Source organism: Protopterus annectens, chromosome 9.part0 (genome assembly GCF_019279795.1).
Source record: "Protopterus annectens isolate FY-2018-M chromosome 9.part0, PAN1.0, whole genome shotgun sequence".
NCBI classification, from domain to species: domain Eukaryota; kingdom Metazoa; phylum Chordata; order Ceratodontiformes; family Protopteridae; genus Protopterus; species Protopterus annectens.
In genome coordinates, this window is record NC_056743.1 from 675,465,914 (window position 1) to 675,482,834 (window position 16,921).

At 42.0% G+C, this 16,921-nt stretch overlaps 1 protein-coding gene across 1 annotated transcript in view; it reads left to right on the plus strand.

Moving 5' to 3' along the window:
- Window positions 1-16,921, plus strand: part of NEU1 (neuraminidase 1) — a 666,555-nt gene that overhangs the window by 34,810 nt on the left and 614,824 nt on the right. The window contains exon 2 of the mRNA XM_044083272.1: window positions 16,319-16,508. Coding sequence (XP_043939207.1) covers window positions 16,319-16,508 — 190 coding nt within the window. The remainder of the gene's footprint in view (window positions 1-16,318; window positions 16,509-16,921) is intronic.

Genomic DNA, 16,921 nt, shown 5'->3' on the forward strand with positions numbered 1-16,921 from the left:
TTCTATAGAGAGAGAGAGATCGATTTGTATGTATTCATAGGTATGGGGAACTATAAACTTTTGTGGTCTCTCCAGCTGCTGCAAGTGAACTAGTTCTGAGCATATCTGGGATGAATTCCAGGCACAGGGGAACCTTTTTCTTACCCATCTTAATACTCTAAACATTCCAGTTTTTCACTGTTGCTGTATATGAGTAATGCTTTGTAGATGTGTGATGCTTTTAAATTTTTGGAATGACAGTGTTTGACATTTATTTTATGATAGCTATTGATTGCGTGTAATAGAGGATATACAAGAGAGTAGGTTAAATGTGAAGCTTCCCAGCTGTGAATGGTATTTGTTTTATTGGGTTCGGATATCAGTAAAGGAATGAGTAATCAAAAGTTTCACATTTAGTAAGTCCCTAAAGGTGTTATTCCCACAGCTTTTCAAGTTGGGTTTCTTTCTTGGCAGATGTGGATGATGCCAAGTGGTTATTCACTTGGGAAGGTTTTACAGACTCTTGGCCAACATGACACGAGTTCATTCTGTCAGGGCCATGGCTGCTTCTTAGGTATTCTTTAAAATTCATCTTTGGATGATATTTGTACAGTGGCTACATGGACATCACTGAAAAGAAAATGTAGGCTGGAAGTGATCTCTAGGTCCAGGTCATCCTTTGGATCCTCCATTACATGGGGCGCTCTTTTTCTTTAGAACTCTCCTAAGATGTGTAGCTTTGAACTCACATCTGTTAGTACTGAGAATAGAATTCCAGCCCCACATTATAAAATGTACGTACCAACAGTAGCTCTGTATTAGTAGTTGCATTCTGATTATCATTCCTGCCTCCTTTCCCCATCATATACCTAAGTGGTGGGACTAGTATTTTCCAGAATATTGTAGTAGCTTTGTTATTTAGTTGTTCATGTAGTTGTTGTGGTTGTGTTAGCACTTCCCACCTCATACAGAGCACAGTATTAGGGAGTAAAAGGGAAAGTATCAGGGGAAATTTCTGTTGCAACACTAAGTCCTGCCAGTCTTGATCTTCCCAGTAATGATGTTGGAACTATCAGTCCAGAACTATCTTTATGGTCATTGCATAACTTATCAATCACTTATCAATGGCAGTAGCAGTTTTTGCTGTACAGAATCATATGTACTTCTGCTTAGATACTAGTCACTTCTTGAAACCATGTGAACTGTTTCTTGTTCCTTTTTTCTTAAGCTTTAATCCCAGAAGCTTGTTTCAGTGGACATTGACATTTCTTTCTTGAAAAAATGTCTATTGGTTTACAGTTTGGGCTCGACTCCCTTTCATTCAAAAAGGTAATGTTTATTCTTTTATTTTCACTGTTTGGGGAGGCACCATGCCTTCATTCGTAAGAGTGTTGCTTTGAAAATCATGCCTGTCATACATCTCAACCTCGTAGCACAAGAAATTGGGACAAAAACTAACATAATGGGGGAAGGACCCAAAATACGGGCTGATTAAATATTGCCCTTATAAACTTAGAAAGTTGGTAGAATAACTGAGTTTATGTTTGCATACGTTTTTGAAGGATCTGAAGTCGGAAACTCAAATGTCTGTTATTTAGTGACATCAGTCCTCAGTGTTTTGCCACAAAACCACAAATTTTATGAGGAACACACCAAAAATGTGGACATTCTGCAAAAATCTAGACAGTTAAAGAGGTATGATGCCTGTGGAGTGAAGACTCCTCACAGGACTGGCCTGTGCATTATTTCTTTGGACTAGGGTCACAACACTAAGTGTTCTGTTTGAAGATAGTTTTCTTCTTCCTGTATTTTCAGACACACAAAAGATCTGTCCTGCTCCTGGAGGACAGAGAGGAGGATAAGAGAAAGAGGACCGGAGAAGCACCACACACCGGGCGGGGCCGAGACTCTGTTGCCGCCCCTGCCACTTCCCCCTCGCCGCTTGTTTTGGGCGGTCTCCTTCTCACGGGTCCTGGTGGAGGAGGGCTTGTTGGTCTCCGGACCCCCCCCGCCCTTGCCCGGGCCGCCCGCTCCCTCTGCACTGGCCAGGCTTCACCATCCGGCCCCTGGGACAGCCATGTTCAGTTCGCTTTTTCGGTGAGGGCTGGAACCATTTGGAGCACTATTATTCGATGCAGGCGAGACAGCATTATTAAGCGCTGCTCTCTTGAGTCCATTTTCAGGAGGAGGACAGAGTTTGCACTCCCCAAAATGGCCACTCTAAGGGTCAGTCACAATACGGCGGTCCATAACATCGACCGCTGGTTTCTCCAAATCATATCCAGGGATATCACATTCCTCCCTCACCTTCCAAAGGATCGATCTCAGGTTCTACTCAGGTTCTTTTTAGTGCCAAAAAACGGGGAACTAAGAAGACCACCTAGACCTCTCTCCTGAATCTGGCAGTCCCCAAAGAAAATTCGAATGGTCACTCTACAATCTATTCTCCCCTGCTACCAGTTCCGGGGTCCTCCTTTGGTCTCCACACAGCCCCAGGGTGTTTAACAAGGCATCTCTCGGCCAGACTCCCTTTCTCTCTCTTGCCATTTTTCTGGGGCACAATAAAAATACAAAAGTCCACCCTGGCACCACTCAGCTCTAGATTTCATAGGGGCCAGACTAGACTTCTGTTCAGGAGAGTTGAGGTAGAGAGGAGGCTAGGTCCATGCTTCCGCGATAGCTCTTTCTTCCTCTTGCCAGGCTCAAAGTGGTCTTACTTGCTCTTCTCCCATGTATCATCACAGCGATCAGCAAGGCTTGCAAGCGGTCCCTCTTGTGGTGATTAGTCGGACAATATATGTCTGTTGTCTGGTACATCAACAAGCAAGGGGAACTCTTTCAGTTGTATTTGTACAAAAAATCAATTATTGTCTGTTTTAAAATTTTGTAATGCTAAAAATTCTGATCAACCAAATTCTCTCTCTTTGGCCTTGAGGCCTGATGTATCTAGGATGATCTAGTTCATCCTCTTCAAACTTGCAAGGCCTGACTATTGGGACAAGGTAGCTCAGTACCTAAAATCTGTCCCATGCTCCAGCTTTCCCCTGTCAACAACGCACTACACTTTTTCTTTCTAGATCTCATTCTCAGTGGAAATGGTGCCTGTAACTTGCTATTTATGGCTTCTTTGGAGTGTGTATGTGTGTGTGTGTGTTTTAGCTTCTTGCAGTACAGAACACTCTTCAGGTTTTAAGGAATGTGAGAAGTACAGCCATAACATTTCACTTCAGGGATGCCATGTTCTGATCATGGATTCCTTAAGTCCTCCGTATTTAAAGTCTGCATGTTCTATTTTTGCTGCTTTTGACAAACAAGCTCTCAGAATGCAAGAGTGAGGTCTTAAGGACCTCTTGCCTGGGGAGTTTCATTTAATGATGCTGGCAAGTCTTTATCCTCCCAGTATCCAAGAGAATCCTCTTCTGAATTTCAGAAATTTATATCCGTGGAAAATAACAGAAAATTTAATTCCAGTCTCATCCAGATAGTTTCCTGTTGTGATGAGGCCTAGTGAGGGGGAAAGAAAGTCTGTGTGCTTCAAAGGTTCCAACCTTGCTTTCCCCTAACAGAGGGAGTCCTAAAGTTTCTTGGTAGAGTAGCATTTCCCTGTCTTCAGAGGCTGAATTAAATGGACTTAAAACATGGGCTTGGAGAATCCGTGAACCACTTTGAATACTCAACATTCCAAATGGGTGAGTTAATGTACTTAGAGAGCCTAGTAATAAAAAAAAAAAAAAAAAAAAAAAAAGCAACTATTCATGGCACAAAAACTATATGCCACCACTGAAAATTTGTAGTGCAGTCCCGATTTCCTTTCTGCTCACCAATTTTAGTTTTTGCTAACCAAGGCTTTTAAAAAGCTGTGGTTAGAAGGTAAAAAAAACAAATAAAACAGAACTAATGCAGATAAGTTCAGCACCAGCAGTTTGGAGGATGTGTGCATCTGTGTGTTTATGTCCAGGTATTTTGTGCATGCATTGTAATGGTATGCACTGATATGCATGTGACAGCAACTACCTGAAGCACTTTATTTATATATTAATTCATTAATTTGATCATAGTCAGACATTTAAGCTGCACATAGTAAACAAAGTGGCTTTGTGTATGTCTCTGTGGGGCTTGAAATGGTTACACTGTGTGTTTCATGACAACAGTGAACTAAAATGTATATTATTATGGCTATTATTTAAGTATATGTATTCATTTGATAACAGTCGAACATCTAATGTACAGAGTTAGTAAAGTGGCAGTAATTAGTGGGCACTTGTGGGTGCGTGGGTGTCTCTGTCACTGTGTAGGTACATGTGTCTGTGCCGCTGCATCTATGTTTTGTATGTGCGTGTGTGTATATCTGAGTTTCTATATACTTGAGAGAGATTGTGTCTCTGCCTCTGCATCTTGTTTACATATGTGTTTGTGTGGACTTTAAATACTTACATAAATTATGTTTTTGATCTAAAATACTTCCTCCAACTACAATTACATATGCTGCACAAACTTTGAAGCATTAAGCAGATAAACTATTTTACTTAAAAAAAATCTGTATTTACTAATAATAAAGCAAATGCAAAACAAGTTTAAATGCACAGCCCTTGTTCTGTAGGTTAATAATGTACTCCCCAGGGATAGGGGAGTCCCCTTCACATGCAGTGCTGGACCTCACAACTCCCCTGGGAATCTTGTTCTTTCTCTGTAATGTTTACCCTGTGGCGCATTATTGCTGGTTTATCTTCTCTAGGCATCCTTTTGTTAGGTCCATCAGGTCTTTCAGGTCAAATTTTTTTCTCCGCTGTTACATTGTATTTTTATTATGCTGAAGTGATAGCGACTGTCCTGCTGGCGCATGTAGAAATGGGTCTTATCCCATTCTCGTCTGTGTCTATGGTGGATAGGGTTCTACATTTTTCCATTCAACTACTTCATCTTCCAAATCATACACTGTTTCTGTGCCATTTGTTACAAAACCAGCGAATATCCAGTCAGTGCCACAAACTAACAAATGCCTAATGCGGTAAAGGTGAATAAAGCAAACCACAACCAAAATGTTTTTTTAAATTAGTTTTAATAAGGTTTTTCAATTAATTATTTCTTTAAAATTTGAATAATTTAGTTTATTATTATTAGTTTTTAATTAGTTTATTGATTAATTAATGTACATTTTTGATTGGTCAAATAAAATGAATGAAATGGTAATTGTTTTATTTTGATAAAGTCCTGAGTTGGATGAAAGCATTCAATAAATTACAGTTTTTTTTTTACTTTCCAAGTGACGTGTTTTGGTGTTCATTTCTGTTGCAGTCAGTGCCACAGTTGACAGCAGTAGCTGAGTCAGCATTATTTGTCCAGATTGCTTTCCTGTGCATCATCTCTGCCATCACTGTCAGCTGTGTTGGCACAGATTCCTGTGGTGCCAAACCACTTCTTAATTCTGGGACTGGGTGGGAGAGTCAATGTCAGTTTTAATGCTAACACCGTTGCTGCTGCTCTCACCCCCAACATCTTTGGTCTTTTAAGCCTTTGGGGCTGAGTGAGTCAGTGCAGTTTTCAGTATCAACAGCCTGTTAGTGTTTTGATGTGAACCAAACAGACAATACAAATGCTGTTTTTTTGTACTGTTTTCTATAATGGAGGGTGACAGTGCCACTCCTTTTGTTGTCATTGCTCTCTGTTTCTATGGGTTTTCATATGCCAACCCCGTCATTGTCACTGTACAGTTCAAAAGTCCCCCTTGACACTGGCTACTGCATAGGCCGCAGGCGTAGGTTTTGTTCATTCCCCTGACCTGTGGACAGATGATTGAAAAGCCACTGTATATCTTTGTCATAGGTCTGGCACTTCCTTAGCTTCCTCTTCATCCTCAGACATCACCCCATTGAGAATACTGAGGAAGTAGACATGCAAGACAAAGCACATTCTTTGTTCTCTGTACTCACCCTTCCCAGATATTGAAGATGGGGTGATGGTCATTCTCCAACATCCTGTCTGGATGATCTCAAATTTAGGGAAATCTTAAAGCTCATGTTAAAGTTGTGGAATCAACTTTTAACCCCCCCTTCATCCCACAAGGAAGCCCTGCAGGAGGCTTTTTAATCTCCCTTGACCTCCTAGTTGGCACCTCTAGCAAATGAGAAGATTCCCCCTTGTCATGCAGAAGACATAGACATTTCCCAAAGTAGTATCCCCATTTCCTAGGAGACCAGATAGTATACTTTGGCTACTTAAGGATTTGGATGCTTTGGCACATATCCTAGCCATTGTCCCTGTGACAGTCCAGAAGAGGGAACCTGTTTACCACAGCATGGTGATCTATCCCATAAAAAGAATCCAGGGCCCTGACTCAGTGTGGGAATCACGTTTATGCATCTCCTCATTTTCTGTAAAGCCACTTAACCATTTGTTGCACATATTAAGGTTCCACTAGGAGCTTGCTGATTAATTGAGTGTGGGGGTGGGGCGTAACAGCAGACTTCCTGAAGGCTTGCCTGACTGTCCTGCACTGGAGAGAGTTTGGGTGGGGGGCATCACCTGCCCCTCCATCTCTCTGCATTAATGTCCATAAGAATAAGTTTCCCAGATTTCCTAAAATTTCTTATCCAGCACCTGTGAAAGTAGCTAAAGAAGTGGAGCCTCCAGTTAAAGACATGTAAGTAAATCATTAAAAAAGCTCTTCATTCTTTGTTTGTTTTCTGTTTTCGTATCAGTAGAGAGTAGGGAGTTCACCACTGTGTTTTACCCAACGCTTAGCATTCCAAAAATCTTCTCCATAGAACCAGTTTTTATGGCACCAGTTCTGAGAATAAAAAACGACCACTGGAACCACAACACTCGTTGAACACAGATTTAATAAAGTAAAGCGCTTTTCGTCTCCACAATAGTAGACTTCCTCAGACAACTTGTACAAGAATTTACTTCATTTAAATACATATCAGCTAATTCAAATTAAAATATTCTACCAATCACATACTGTTTCAGATGACATCACTACATACAAATCTAAACTGAGGTTACGTTGTCATCTCCCTTTCAAAAATAAATAGGTGGTTTATGGTCAATAAAACAATACCAAAGGTCTAAAAATGTACTTGTATATGTAACTAAAAATGTTGTAAAAAATTATATTGTAGAAATAACACGTTTGGATGTTTCCCTAATGTGTTAAACTTTTCAGCTTTAAAATACACACAATCGAAGTCACTTCATTTAAACCTGGAGAGGTATAAGAATTCAACCTAAATTGCCAGAGAAGTTCCTGTTTTTCTAACCATAAATGATGGGGACCTCCTTTAACACTGACAGGTACTTGACCTTTCACTTTAAAAAGGAAGTGGTGTGTAGGGTGTTCTATACAGTGCCTAGCTAGTGCATTGGTTGGGGTCTTTTTCCTAATATGGTAGATGTGCTCGCAGTCTTCCCTACGTAAAATGCTGAGCAGACTTGACAGGTGGCTAGGTAAACAAAAGATCTAGAATTACAATTATATCTGCCTTTTACTTCGAATCTACTGGTACCTACTCCCAGTTTGATTCCTGTTGCTATGTATTTACAATAGTTACAACTTTCACATTTGTCGGTACCTTCTGTTCTACTGAATGTCCTGGGGTCTGTTTCTAAAATGTTCTTTAGATTCCTCCCTTTTCTGTAAACAAGCAATGGACCATTCCCTAGTTTCTCCAGGACTTCTTGTTCTGTCACAAACGGGTTCCAATTTCTCCTTAATATACATTCAGTTTCTCTTGCCTCTAAGCAAAAAGGAGTAATAAAGCTGGTACTCAATTTCTCAATGGTAGATCTAATTTCTGGCAAAAAATTCTGAGCCAAATTAGCAGATACTACCACATCCCTAACCTCCTCTACTAAGGGTTCTGGATAGGTGGACATGAGGATAAGTTTGTAAAACCCCGTTCTCCTTTTGTACTGCACCTCTTCTAATAGGTCAAGGACTAAACCATTTGGGTATCCCCGCCTCAAGAACATTTGTTTTAGTGTCTCACATTCATCAAGAAAATCACCGTCCTCTGTAACCATCTGTGCTGCCTGGACATGCTGTCTTTTTAGCACTGATCTCTTCTGGTGGAACGGATGGCAGCCCGAAAAGTGTAACATGGTGTTAGAGTAAGTGGGTTTGCAGTGTAGTCTAGCCTCAAACCATTTCTCCTCCGTGTTTTTCTTTAACTCTACATCAAAGTAGGTTATGGTGTTGTCGTGACAAATGTGAGTGAAGTTAAAGAACCTGGTACTATTGTTTAAGTACTCCTATGAAGTTCTGGGCGCCATGTTCAGTACCTTTAAACAGAATAAAAATGTCATCCAAAAACCTCTTGTACATCATTATTCTCTCAGCCCATTCTTCATTTATAAGGATGGTCTTGTGTTCCCAATTCACTAGAACCAAATTGGCATAGCTCCCCCCACATTAAAGTGCAACAACAGTCAGGGCTGTGTTTCTTTTTAATTCTTTTAACATGGACCTTTTGTTTTAATTCTTTTAATGTGGACTTTTTGTAAAGAATTCCTTTCTTTTGTTATTCAGTGTCTTGTGTCGTGCATGGTTGATGTTCTTCATTTCTCACTGCTGCAGTCATCACCGTTGGGTTATCCATGCTGTGGTAGCCCTCAGTCAGTCCGAATACCAGCGTCAAGGTTTTGTACGTTGGCTGTTGTCGCTTGCTGGGTGTCATCAAGTCGTACGAGCTATAAAGGAGAGCAGGCAATGCCATTACCTCAGTCTTTCTTGCCGTGGAGTCCATAGCAGAAGCAGTAAACCATGCCAGTCGGCTGTTTCCAGATTTCGAACTTCAGCTGAAAATGTCTAAAGCTAAGTACGCCATTGGGGATCCTTACTTTTTCTTGCACTAACCGATGTCCGAAAAAGTCAATAGCTGTCTTGCCTGTGTAAAGCAAATACCACACCGAGACTTCCATTCTTACTGCGTCACTTGCTCAGGCCCAGACCACAACGTACCCTGCTGTCGGTTCTGTACCCGCTTTAACACTAGAACTATTCGTTGCAGAGCTCTGTTTGTAGCCAGTTATTTTCGTCTTCCGTCTCCAGCTACCGATATGGCATCCGTCATTCAGCAAACCGCAGATCTTCCAAAAAAACGTAAAGATAAGGATAGAGACAGACCGCATAAGGCAAAGCCTTTCAACGGCTCCACCGCTAAATAGGTTGTCAGTTCTTCGGAATTCAGTGAGGCACTGATGTCAGACTCGATTTCTTTGCAGGCCTCTACTGAGACCCTTTCAGAGTCCTGTATGCCGCAGATGTCTGCATTGTCTAACGAGCCTTCGGCTGTCTCACCCTCGGTTGGGTCCGGAGCCACTAAGCAGGCAACGGCTTCCGAGGATACCGCTTGCACACTTTGGATTTCACTTCAAGGCCTTCGCCCTCTCTTCTGACTAACACACCGATGGCACCGAGGGATACCCTTCAGTCCAGACTTAGACCCACTCCAAAGAAAACAGCTAAAAGTCTCCATTCCACCACTCCTCCCCCTCCTCAAACTAGAATGCTTAAAATGGCGGAGGATCTCATCACTTTCATCCGGGGTAATCAGGCTACTTCAGCCAAAAGGAGAAGGGATCCTTCTACAGACATCCTATTGGATGTAGACTCCGAGGGATCTGACTCCTCTGTTTTTTGAAGTGGAAAATCCCCTTACTGTATATGAAGACTCAGATGCAGAAGACTCTATCCCTTCTGCATCCCCTCCGGAGGACTTTTCCTTTGAGGAAATCCTCCACACCCTCAGGAAACACTTCCAATGGGACTCAACGAATCTCCCTCAATCCAAAAAAGACTAAAAGAGTTTCTCGACCTACCCCAGCATAGGCCTCTGGCCATCCCACCCATCGTGGAGGTGGTAGATGATGTTTCTGAAGAATCCAGCCTTACCCCTGACACCCTTCCACCTGCACCCAGAAAACCTGACCGGTATTACAGGGTTCCTGACTCTCATAAATTCCTATACAGAAATCCTGTAGCAGACCTAGAGGTGATTACTTAGGGACCTAAGGGAGTTGAGGCTAACTCTGCAAAGACTCCTACTCCCTCAGACAAGAAATCCAGGGCCCTAGACAGATGGGGTAAGAAAGTATATGCCTCTGCAACTTTAACTATAATGGCTCACAACTGTCAGTTCCATATGTTAAAATATCAACAGTGCACTTTGGAACTTTTGAAACAGAAAATTTCTTCTTTACCAGATTTTGCCAATAATAGATAACAGAATTACTGCACTCTTCCACTCTGGTGGCAAAACACTCCCTGCACTGTGAGTTTGATGCCCTAGAAGCTTCTAGTAGGGCAGCAGTGACAGGATCTGTTATCAGAAGACATGCATGGTTGAAGGAACAACCTCTCCCTGATCATTGTAAAAGCTAAAGTCATGGATTCACCTCTTGACAAAGACCGCTTGTTCGGACAGAAAACTCAAGAGGTACTTAAAAAGATGAAAGACAAAGCTAAATCGATGCAGACTGTTAAAAATTTCCTTCAAGTACAACCTCCTAGGTTCAGCAGAAATTTTCCTGCTAAACACTGTTTTTTTTTCTTGCACCAACAGGCAGGCACAAGGCAAAACCCATAGGGACAGACCCGCCAGGGCTCAAATTCAGGGCCAGCAAAGAACTAAACAGTGCCCCCCCCCCCCTAGCTCTAGAGCAGGGAGTTCAAAAACAACTATGTATGCAAAAAACTCTCAATTACTACTTTTCCCATTTCAGCCTGCCTCCACCTCACCAAAAGCTAGGAGGAAGGCTATCTCTTTGCAGAGAAAATTGGAACTTTATAGCAAAAAATCAATGGGTTTTAAAAATCAATGTTCAGGGGTACAAATTCAATTTCCGAGAACTACCACCTCCAAGAGGGTACCCAAACCTACCTCCAAACCAGTGGGCAGAAGCACTAAAGCAAGTGCAAAACCTTATAGCCCTAGGGGCAGTAGAACCTGTGCCTCCAGAACAAGTTGCAAAAGAATTTTATTCCAGACTATTCCTTCTGCCCAGGAAAGAGGGAACTTGGCATCCCATTCCGAATCTGTCCTTTCTCAATACTTTCCTGGTAATCTCAAAATTAAAATGCTTACCTTACAACAGCTTCTACCTATGCTGCCAAACAAAGCTTGGATGGTCACCTTAAACCTAAAGGATGCTTACCTGCACATCCCAGTAAGGGAATCTTGCAGAACATTCCTGCACTTCAGAGTAGGATCATTACACTTTCAATTCTTTGCTTTCCCATTTGGCTTATCTATTGCTCCCAGGGTCTCCACCAAATGTCTATCTCCTGCTATTGCCTTTTGCAGGCAAAACAATGTACAAACTTACCCTTACCTGGATGACTGTCTCATCCATGCAGACTGCAAGGAACTGCTTCTTCAGCACCTCTCATTTGTAAAACCTCTACTCACCTCTCTGGGGTTCACTATCAACGAAAGGAAATCAAAACAGACATCTACCAGGAAAATCATACTTCTGGGAGCCTTATTGGACACAACAGCAAATGGCCTTTCTGTCCCCCGAAAAGCAAAGTTTCCTACCAAAGTACTTCACTACTCTGGCCTCCCAAACCCAGCTTTCTGCCAGGTAATTCCTGCAAGCTCTTTGGTACATGGCCTCATGCATTCTCCTGATGCCCCTGGCCAGACTGCACATGAGGAAAATTCAGTGGTACCTAAAGAACCTATGGTGTCAACACTCTCAACCTCTGGGCACCTCCCTGCCTGTGATCCCTTGCATAACATCGGAGTTCCTCTGGTGGGCCCAGGCCTGTGCTCTGAACAGGGGACTTCTATTCACCCTCCATCTGTCAGGCCAGGCCATAACTACAGATGCTTCGGACATAGCCGGGAATGCCCACCTGGAAGGCATATGCGCCCAAGGTCTCTGAGACTGTCAAATACTACCCTAGCACATCAATCGAAAGGAAATGATAGCAGTGCAAAACTCTCTGGCATCCTTCAAACCCTGCCTCAAACCAGGGGTTCTCTTCATAAAAACAGACAACACCACAGTCATGTGGTACGTCAACAAACAGGGAGGGACTCAATCTTACCCACTGTGCAGACTAGCCATGGACCTGTGGCTAACAGCCTCATCCATGGGACTACATCTTATAGCCCAATACCTACCTAGCATCAACAGCACCCTAGCAGACCACTTAAGCAGAAACCTGCTGGACCCACACAAATGGCAAATCCACAGAGACATTTTTCTGCAAATTACCCACACATGGGGGACCACTTTGCCTCCATTTAAATCACCAAGTACAGAAATTCTGCAACAGGGAGTACCATCACCTGGCCTGGAAGGTCGATGCCCTGACCTTCCCTTGGAATACCCTCTTTGTGTATGCATTCCCACCCCTTCCTCTCATTCCAAAAGTACTAATCAAAATAAGGGAGGAAAAACCAAAAGCAATGCTCATTGCCCCAGATTGGCCCAGACAGCATTGGTACCCTCTGCTGCGCAGCCTCTCTCTCTCCAACCCCCCTGGCAGCTACCTCTGATACCTCACCTGCTGTCCCTGGGGGAGGAACTGTGCTGCACCCAGACCTTCAAACACTCAAGCTCTCAGGATGGCTTATTCTACCATAACCAACAAGGAATCCATGCTAAGCAAGCAAGTCCTTGACATCATCACAGAAGCCAGAAGGTCCAGCACCAGAAAATATTAGCTAGAAAATGGAAAAGATTCTGCTCCTGGAGCCGTTCCATGGAGGCAGACATTCATCTGCCCTCCATTCCTCTTATTCTAGATTATCTGATTGAGCTTCTTAATAAGGGTCTCTCCTTCTCCTCTATAAAGATACATGCCTCTGCCATCTCGACGCACTTTGATATAGAACAGCCATTGTTCTCCCACCCTCTTATCAAACAGTTCCTTAGAGGAGCATCTACTGTCAAGCCTCCCAGAAGACAACCCACCGCAGCCAGGGATCTGAACTATGTTTTAGAGGAGCTTACTCTGTCCCCCTTCAAGCATGCACCATCCTCAGAATTAAAGTACCTCTCTTGGAAGACCGCCTTTCTACTGGCTATCCCTTTAGCCAGGAGGGTGTCAGAGCTTCAAGCTTTAATGGCCATTGAGACATTTATCATCTTCCATGCAGACTGAGAACCAGTCCTTCCTTCATGCCAAAGGTGGTTTCAGATATTACCCTCAACCAGGCCATCCACCTGCCCACCTTCTTCCCCTCACCTTCAGAACAGGAGGGAAAGGATACTGCATTCTTTGGATGTGCACAGGAAACTCAGATTTTATCTGGATCATACTTAGACATTCAGGAAAACTGACCAGCTCTTGGTCAGCTTTAAAATAGAGGCACAGGGGAAACCAATATCTAGACAGACCATCTCCAGTTGGATGGCTGTCTGCATCCAATTTTGCTGCTACTGCCATGGAAACCCCCCCCCTAGCACCATCAGAACCCATTCCACTATAGCAACCTCTACTTCCACAGCATTCCTTAGTGGGGTTCCCACCAAGGACATCCTGGAAGCTGCCACATGGACTTCTGTCCGCACATTCACCAAGCATTACCATCTGAATCTATTCTCAAAGGCAAAGGCTGGGTTTGCCTCTGCAATTCTGCAGGGCATGCTCTCCCAATCTTAAGCTTCTATCTACCTTTTACTCAGCTTTGGGAATCTTCCCAATGGTGGTGATTGCAGCAGTGAGATATGAAGAGAATAGTACAGTTGTGTACACTTACCATAAATGTAGATGTTCGAATATTCTCATTGCTGCAGTCGTGCTTCCTTTCCTCCTTCCCCCTGATATCTGCTGTCATTAGAGAGACACTTTTTTCTATAGGGGTCTCTCACCCCAGCACTACTAATTATTAAATTTGGACTAATTGTGATTGGTTAAGGCAAGAAAAATGAGGTAATGGCGTCGCCTGCTCTCCTTTGTAGCTCAGATGACCTGACGTCACCCAGCAAGCGACAGCAGCCAACGCACAAAACCTTGACTCTGGTATTCGGACCGAATGAGGGCTACCACAGCATGGATAACCCAATGGTGACGACTGCAGCAGTGAGAATATTCGAACATCTACATTTATGGTAAGTGTACCCAGCTGTACTTTACATACCTCTCAACCTGTTTGCACAAGAAATCTGGACAAAGCCTAAAATAGTGGGGTGGGGGCAAAGGTCCAGTAAATAGGGACATATTTTAAATATTGCTCTTGTAAACTTTGAAAGTTGCTAAAATAAAATGATTTGTGTTAGCATTTTCTGAATGATATGAAGTCTGAAACTCAAATGAATGTCATTATTTAGTGACTTCAAGCTTCAGTGATTTGCCAGAAAACCACAGGTTTTTGAGGAGCAGACTAAAAATATGAGGCACAATTCTGGACATTCTGTGCAAATTTGGACAGTTGAGAGGTACAGGTTCTATCAAAAGTCCCTTCTTGTATCCCTGTTAGCTTCCTCTGTGGGGCTGAGTCCCAAGTCTGAAATGTATTTATGTATGTATGTATGTACTTATTAATTTATTTTGCTTAGATTTACAAGGAGAAGCTGTGTACTATTTATGTATGTATCAGTAACATGCTGTAGCCCATACTTAGAGATCACATTCTTGCAATGTGCTGTGCTTTTACTTTGTTACGTTATGTATTAGTGACAACTTTCAACGTTTTTATTTGCTGCCTCCACTGCAAAGTAATATTAAAGACAATTTCAATTCTCAATTTCTGAGAATAACCTTCTTTGTATGCATTCTACATTTATTTTGCATATGTTTCTGTCTCCAGGTATCAAAGTAATGTTTCACCATAACTTTAGATCTTTGATAACTCTTAGACTTAAGATTGCTTGGAAAATAACATTTCTCAGGTTGCCTTCCTTTGTACCTCCTTCATGACATGCACCTTATCACCGTTTGTTTGCATTTCTGTCCCTCAGCATCCACCAGTAATAACCACTATGAATAATATTCAGTAGTAAAATAAATGCCCTTAGGCTGTGTTTTGAGTGATTCTGACAATTTTGCTGACTTCTGTCTCATGATTACCCCTGTTTTTGATTGTTTCCCTTTTTCTTACTATCATGACCAAACTTTTCGCTCGTATATCTGTACCTTCTACGTTTTTGCTTTCGGCTGCTGGTCTGAAGCCCAGCATTATATTATAATATATGCTAAAACATTATATTCTAATATATATGCATATGTTATATGCTAATTATAGCATTTAAACCCATCTTTTGTTTACTTGGATCAAAACAGTTTTTTTTTTTTTTTCGTAAACTCGCTAGTGGCTTTCATAAAGCTGTACAGTACAGGTTGTTTCAACAAAACTGATAACGCAGAATATTATTGATTGCCAGGAGCCCCTGCATTTAATGTTTCTTTGGTATACACGACAGCAGTAGCTTGTATAGTGTAGTGATAAAATAGGAGAAGTTTACACTGCTGGCAGTATGTTTGCCAACATGTTTTCAGTCAACAAATGTAACCTTTACAGAAGGAACTGTAACCTGTTGAATATTAATACAACGGATTATGATCGGGTATCTGATCATAACTGGCTTATTATGTGTTTTGAGACATGGATGCCAAAATATTATCTCAAGAAGCTCAAAAGACGAATCTAGGCATCCACTTTGAGAACACACAATATAATAGGTTACGATCAGAAATCCGATCATAATTGTTTGTAGTGCATGTAGATTACCTGCTCCATATACTACTAGTTATAGATAAAAAAATCGCAAAGTGTTGGGCTGGCTTTGAAAGACTGTATAACTGTTTAGAAGTGCTGTAAACAAACAGCAGGAGATATCCTTGTGTATAACCTGTGCAAGGGAACTAGCTGGTTCCTAACTACTTACTACTTGTAATGGTATCGACAGCAGGCAGAAACAGTCATTTCATGTTCTGCTGCTATTGTTTACTGCCCCGTCCCGCTAGTTATTAGTGCCTAGCAGTAGACATGATCCTAATAGTTGAGAGGGAGTGCTTATACCCTTCTAAATGTTGTTAAGATCTGGTCTTGCTGAACCAGAGTGCCTTTTAAGTGATATTGGAGCATAATCATGCACTCCATGTAATACAAATAAATAAAGTAAAATAAATAAAATTTAGCTGGACAATTGAGAGATGTATATCTGTGCAGTGTGTCTCTGCTTGGTGAGTCAGAACCTAACCTGTAGGCATAAGCTCTACTACATACCTTTATGCTCCATGAATACAAAACCACCTATTTCAAATACATTTTTCTACATCTGAAAGTGATTAGGAAAAAGCTGACTGCCAGTTATGTGTTTATGTAATACTGTACTTTTGGCACTTCATGAATGTCTGTTTTTGTAATTTTTTTAACCTTTGCAGGTAGAGCCAGTGATCATGGATGAGCAGGTGTTGTGGTTAAGGGAGGCAGTTGGAGAGGTGAACACCTACCGAATTCCCATCATCACTTACACACCAAAGGGAAACTTGATTGCATTGGCAGAGGCTAGGAAATGCACAGAAGATGATGGTGGTGCCAAGTTCATTGCGCTTCGCAGATCACTGGATAAAGGTGAGGATGTTGAGTGCTGGAGATTACACATTGTAAGCAAGGTGTTAAGTTTATTCTTTGCTGAGGTATGTTGGAAGATCAGGGCTGAGTACATCATGAAGACAGATGTTTTCTGTGGACTTTCATTTTTACTCATGAGCCAAACTACTACAGTTCAGCCTGTAGTACAGATCCCTCAGCATCCACCAGTAATAATTTTGTCATGTAATGTGCAAATTTGCACTTGCACTGCTTCACATGAATCTGTCTTGTAACTTTCATAACATGCAATTCCGTATCACTTAGCACTGTCTTCTTGTTCTGTGTTCCATGCCTGCCACTTCTGTCGGTTTTGTCACATTCTTCTCTTACTGAATACTCTTGTGGGCTCTGCACTTTGCCTGAAATGCCAAATGAGCTGTTTAACACAATAG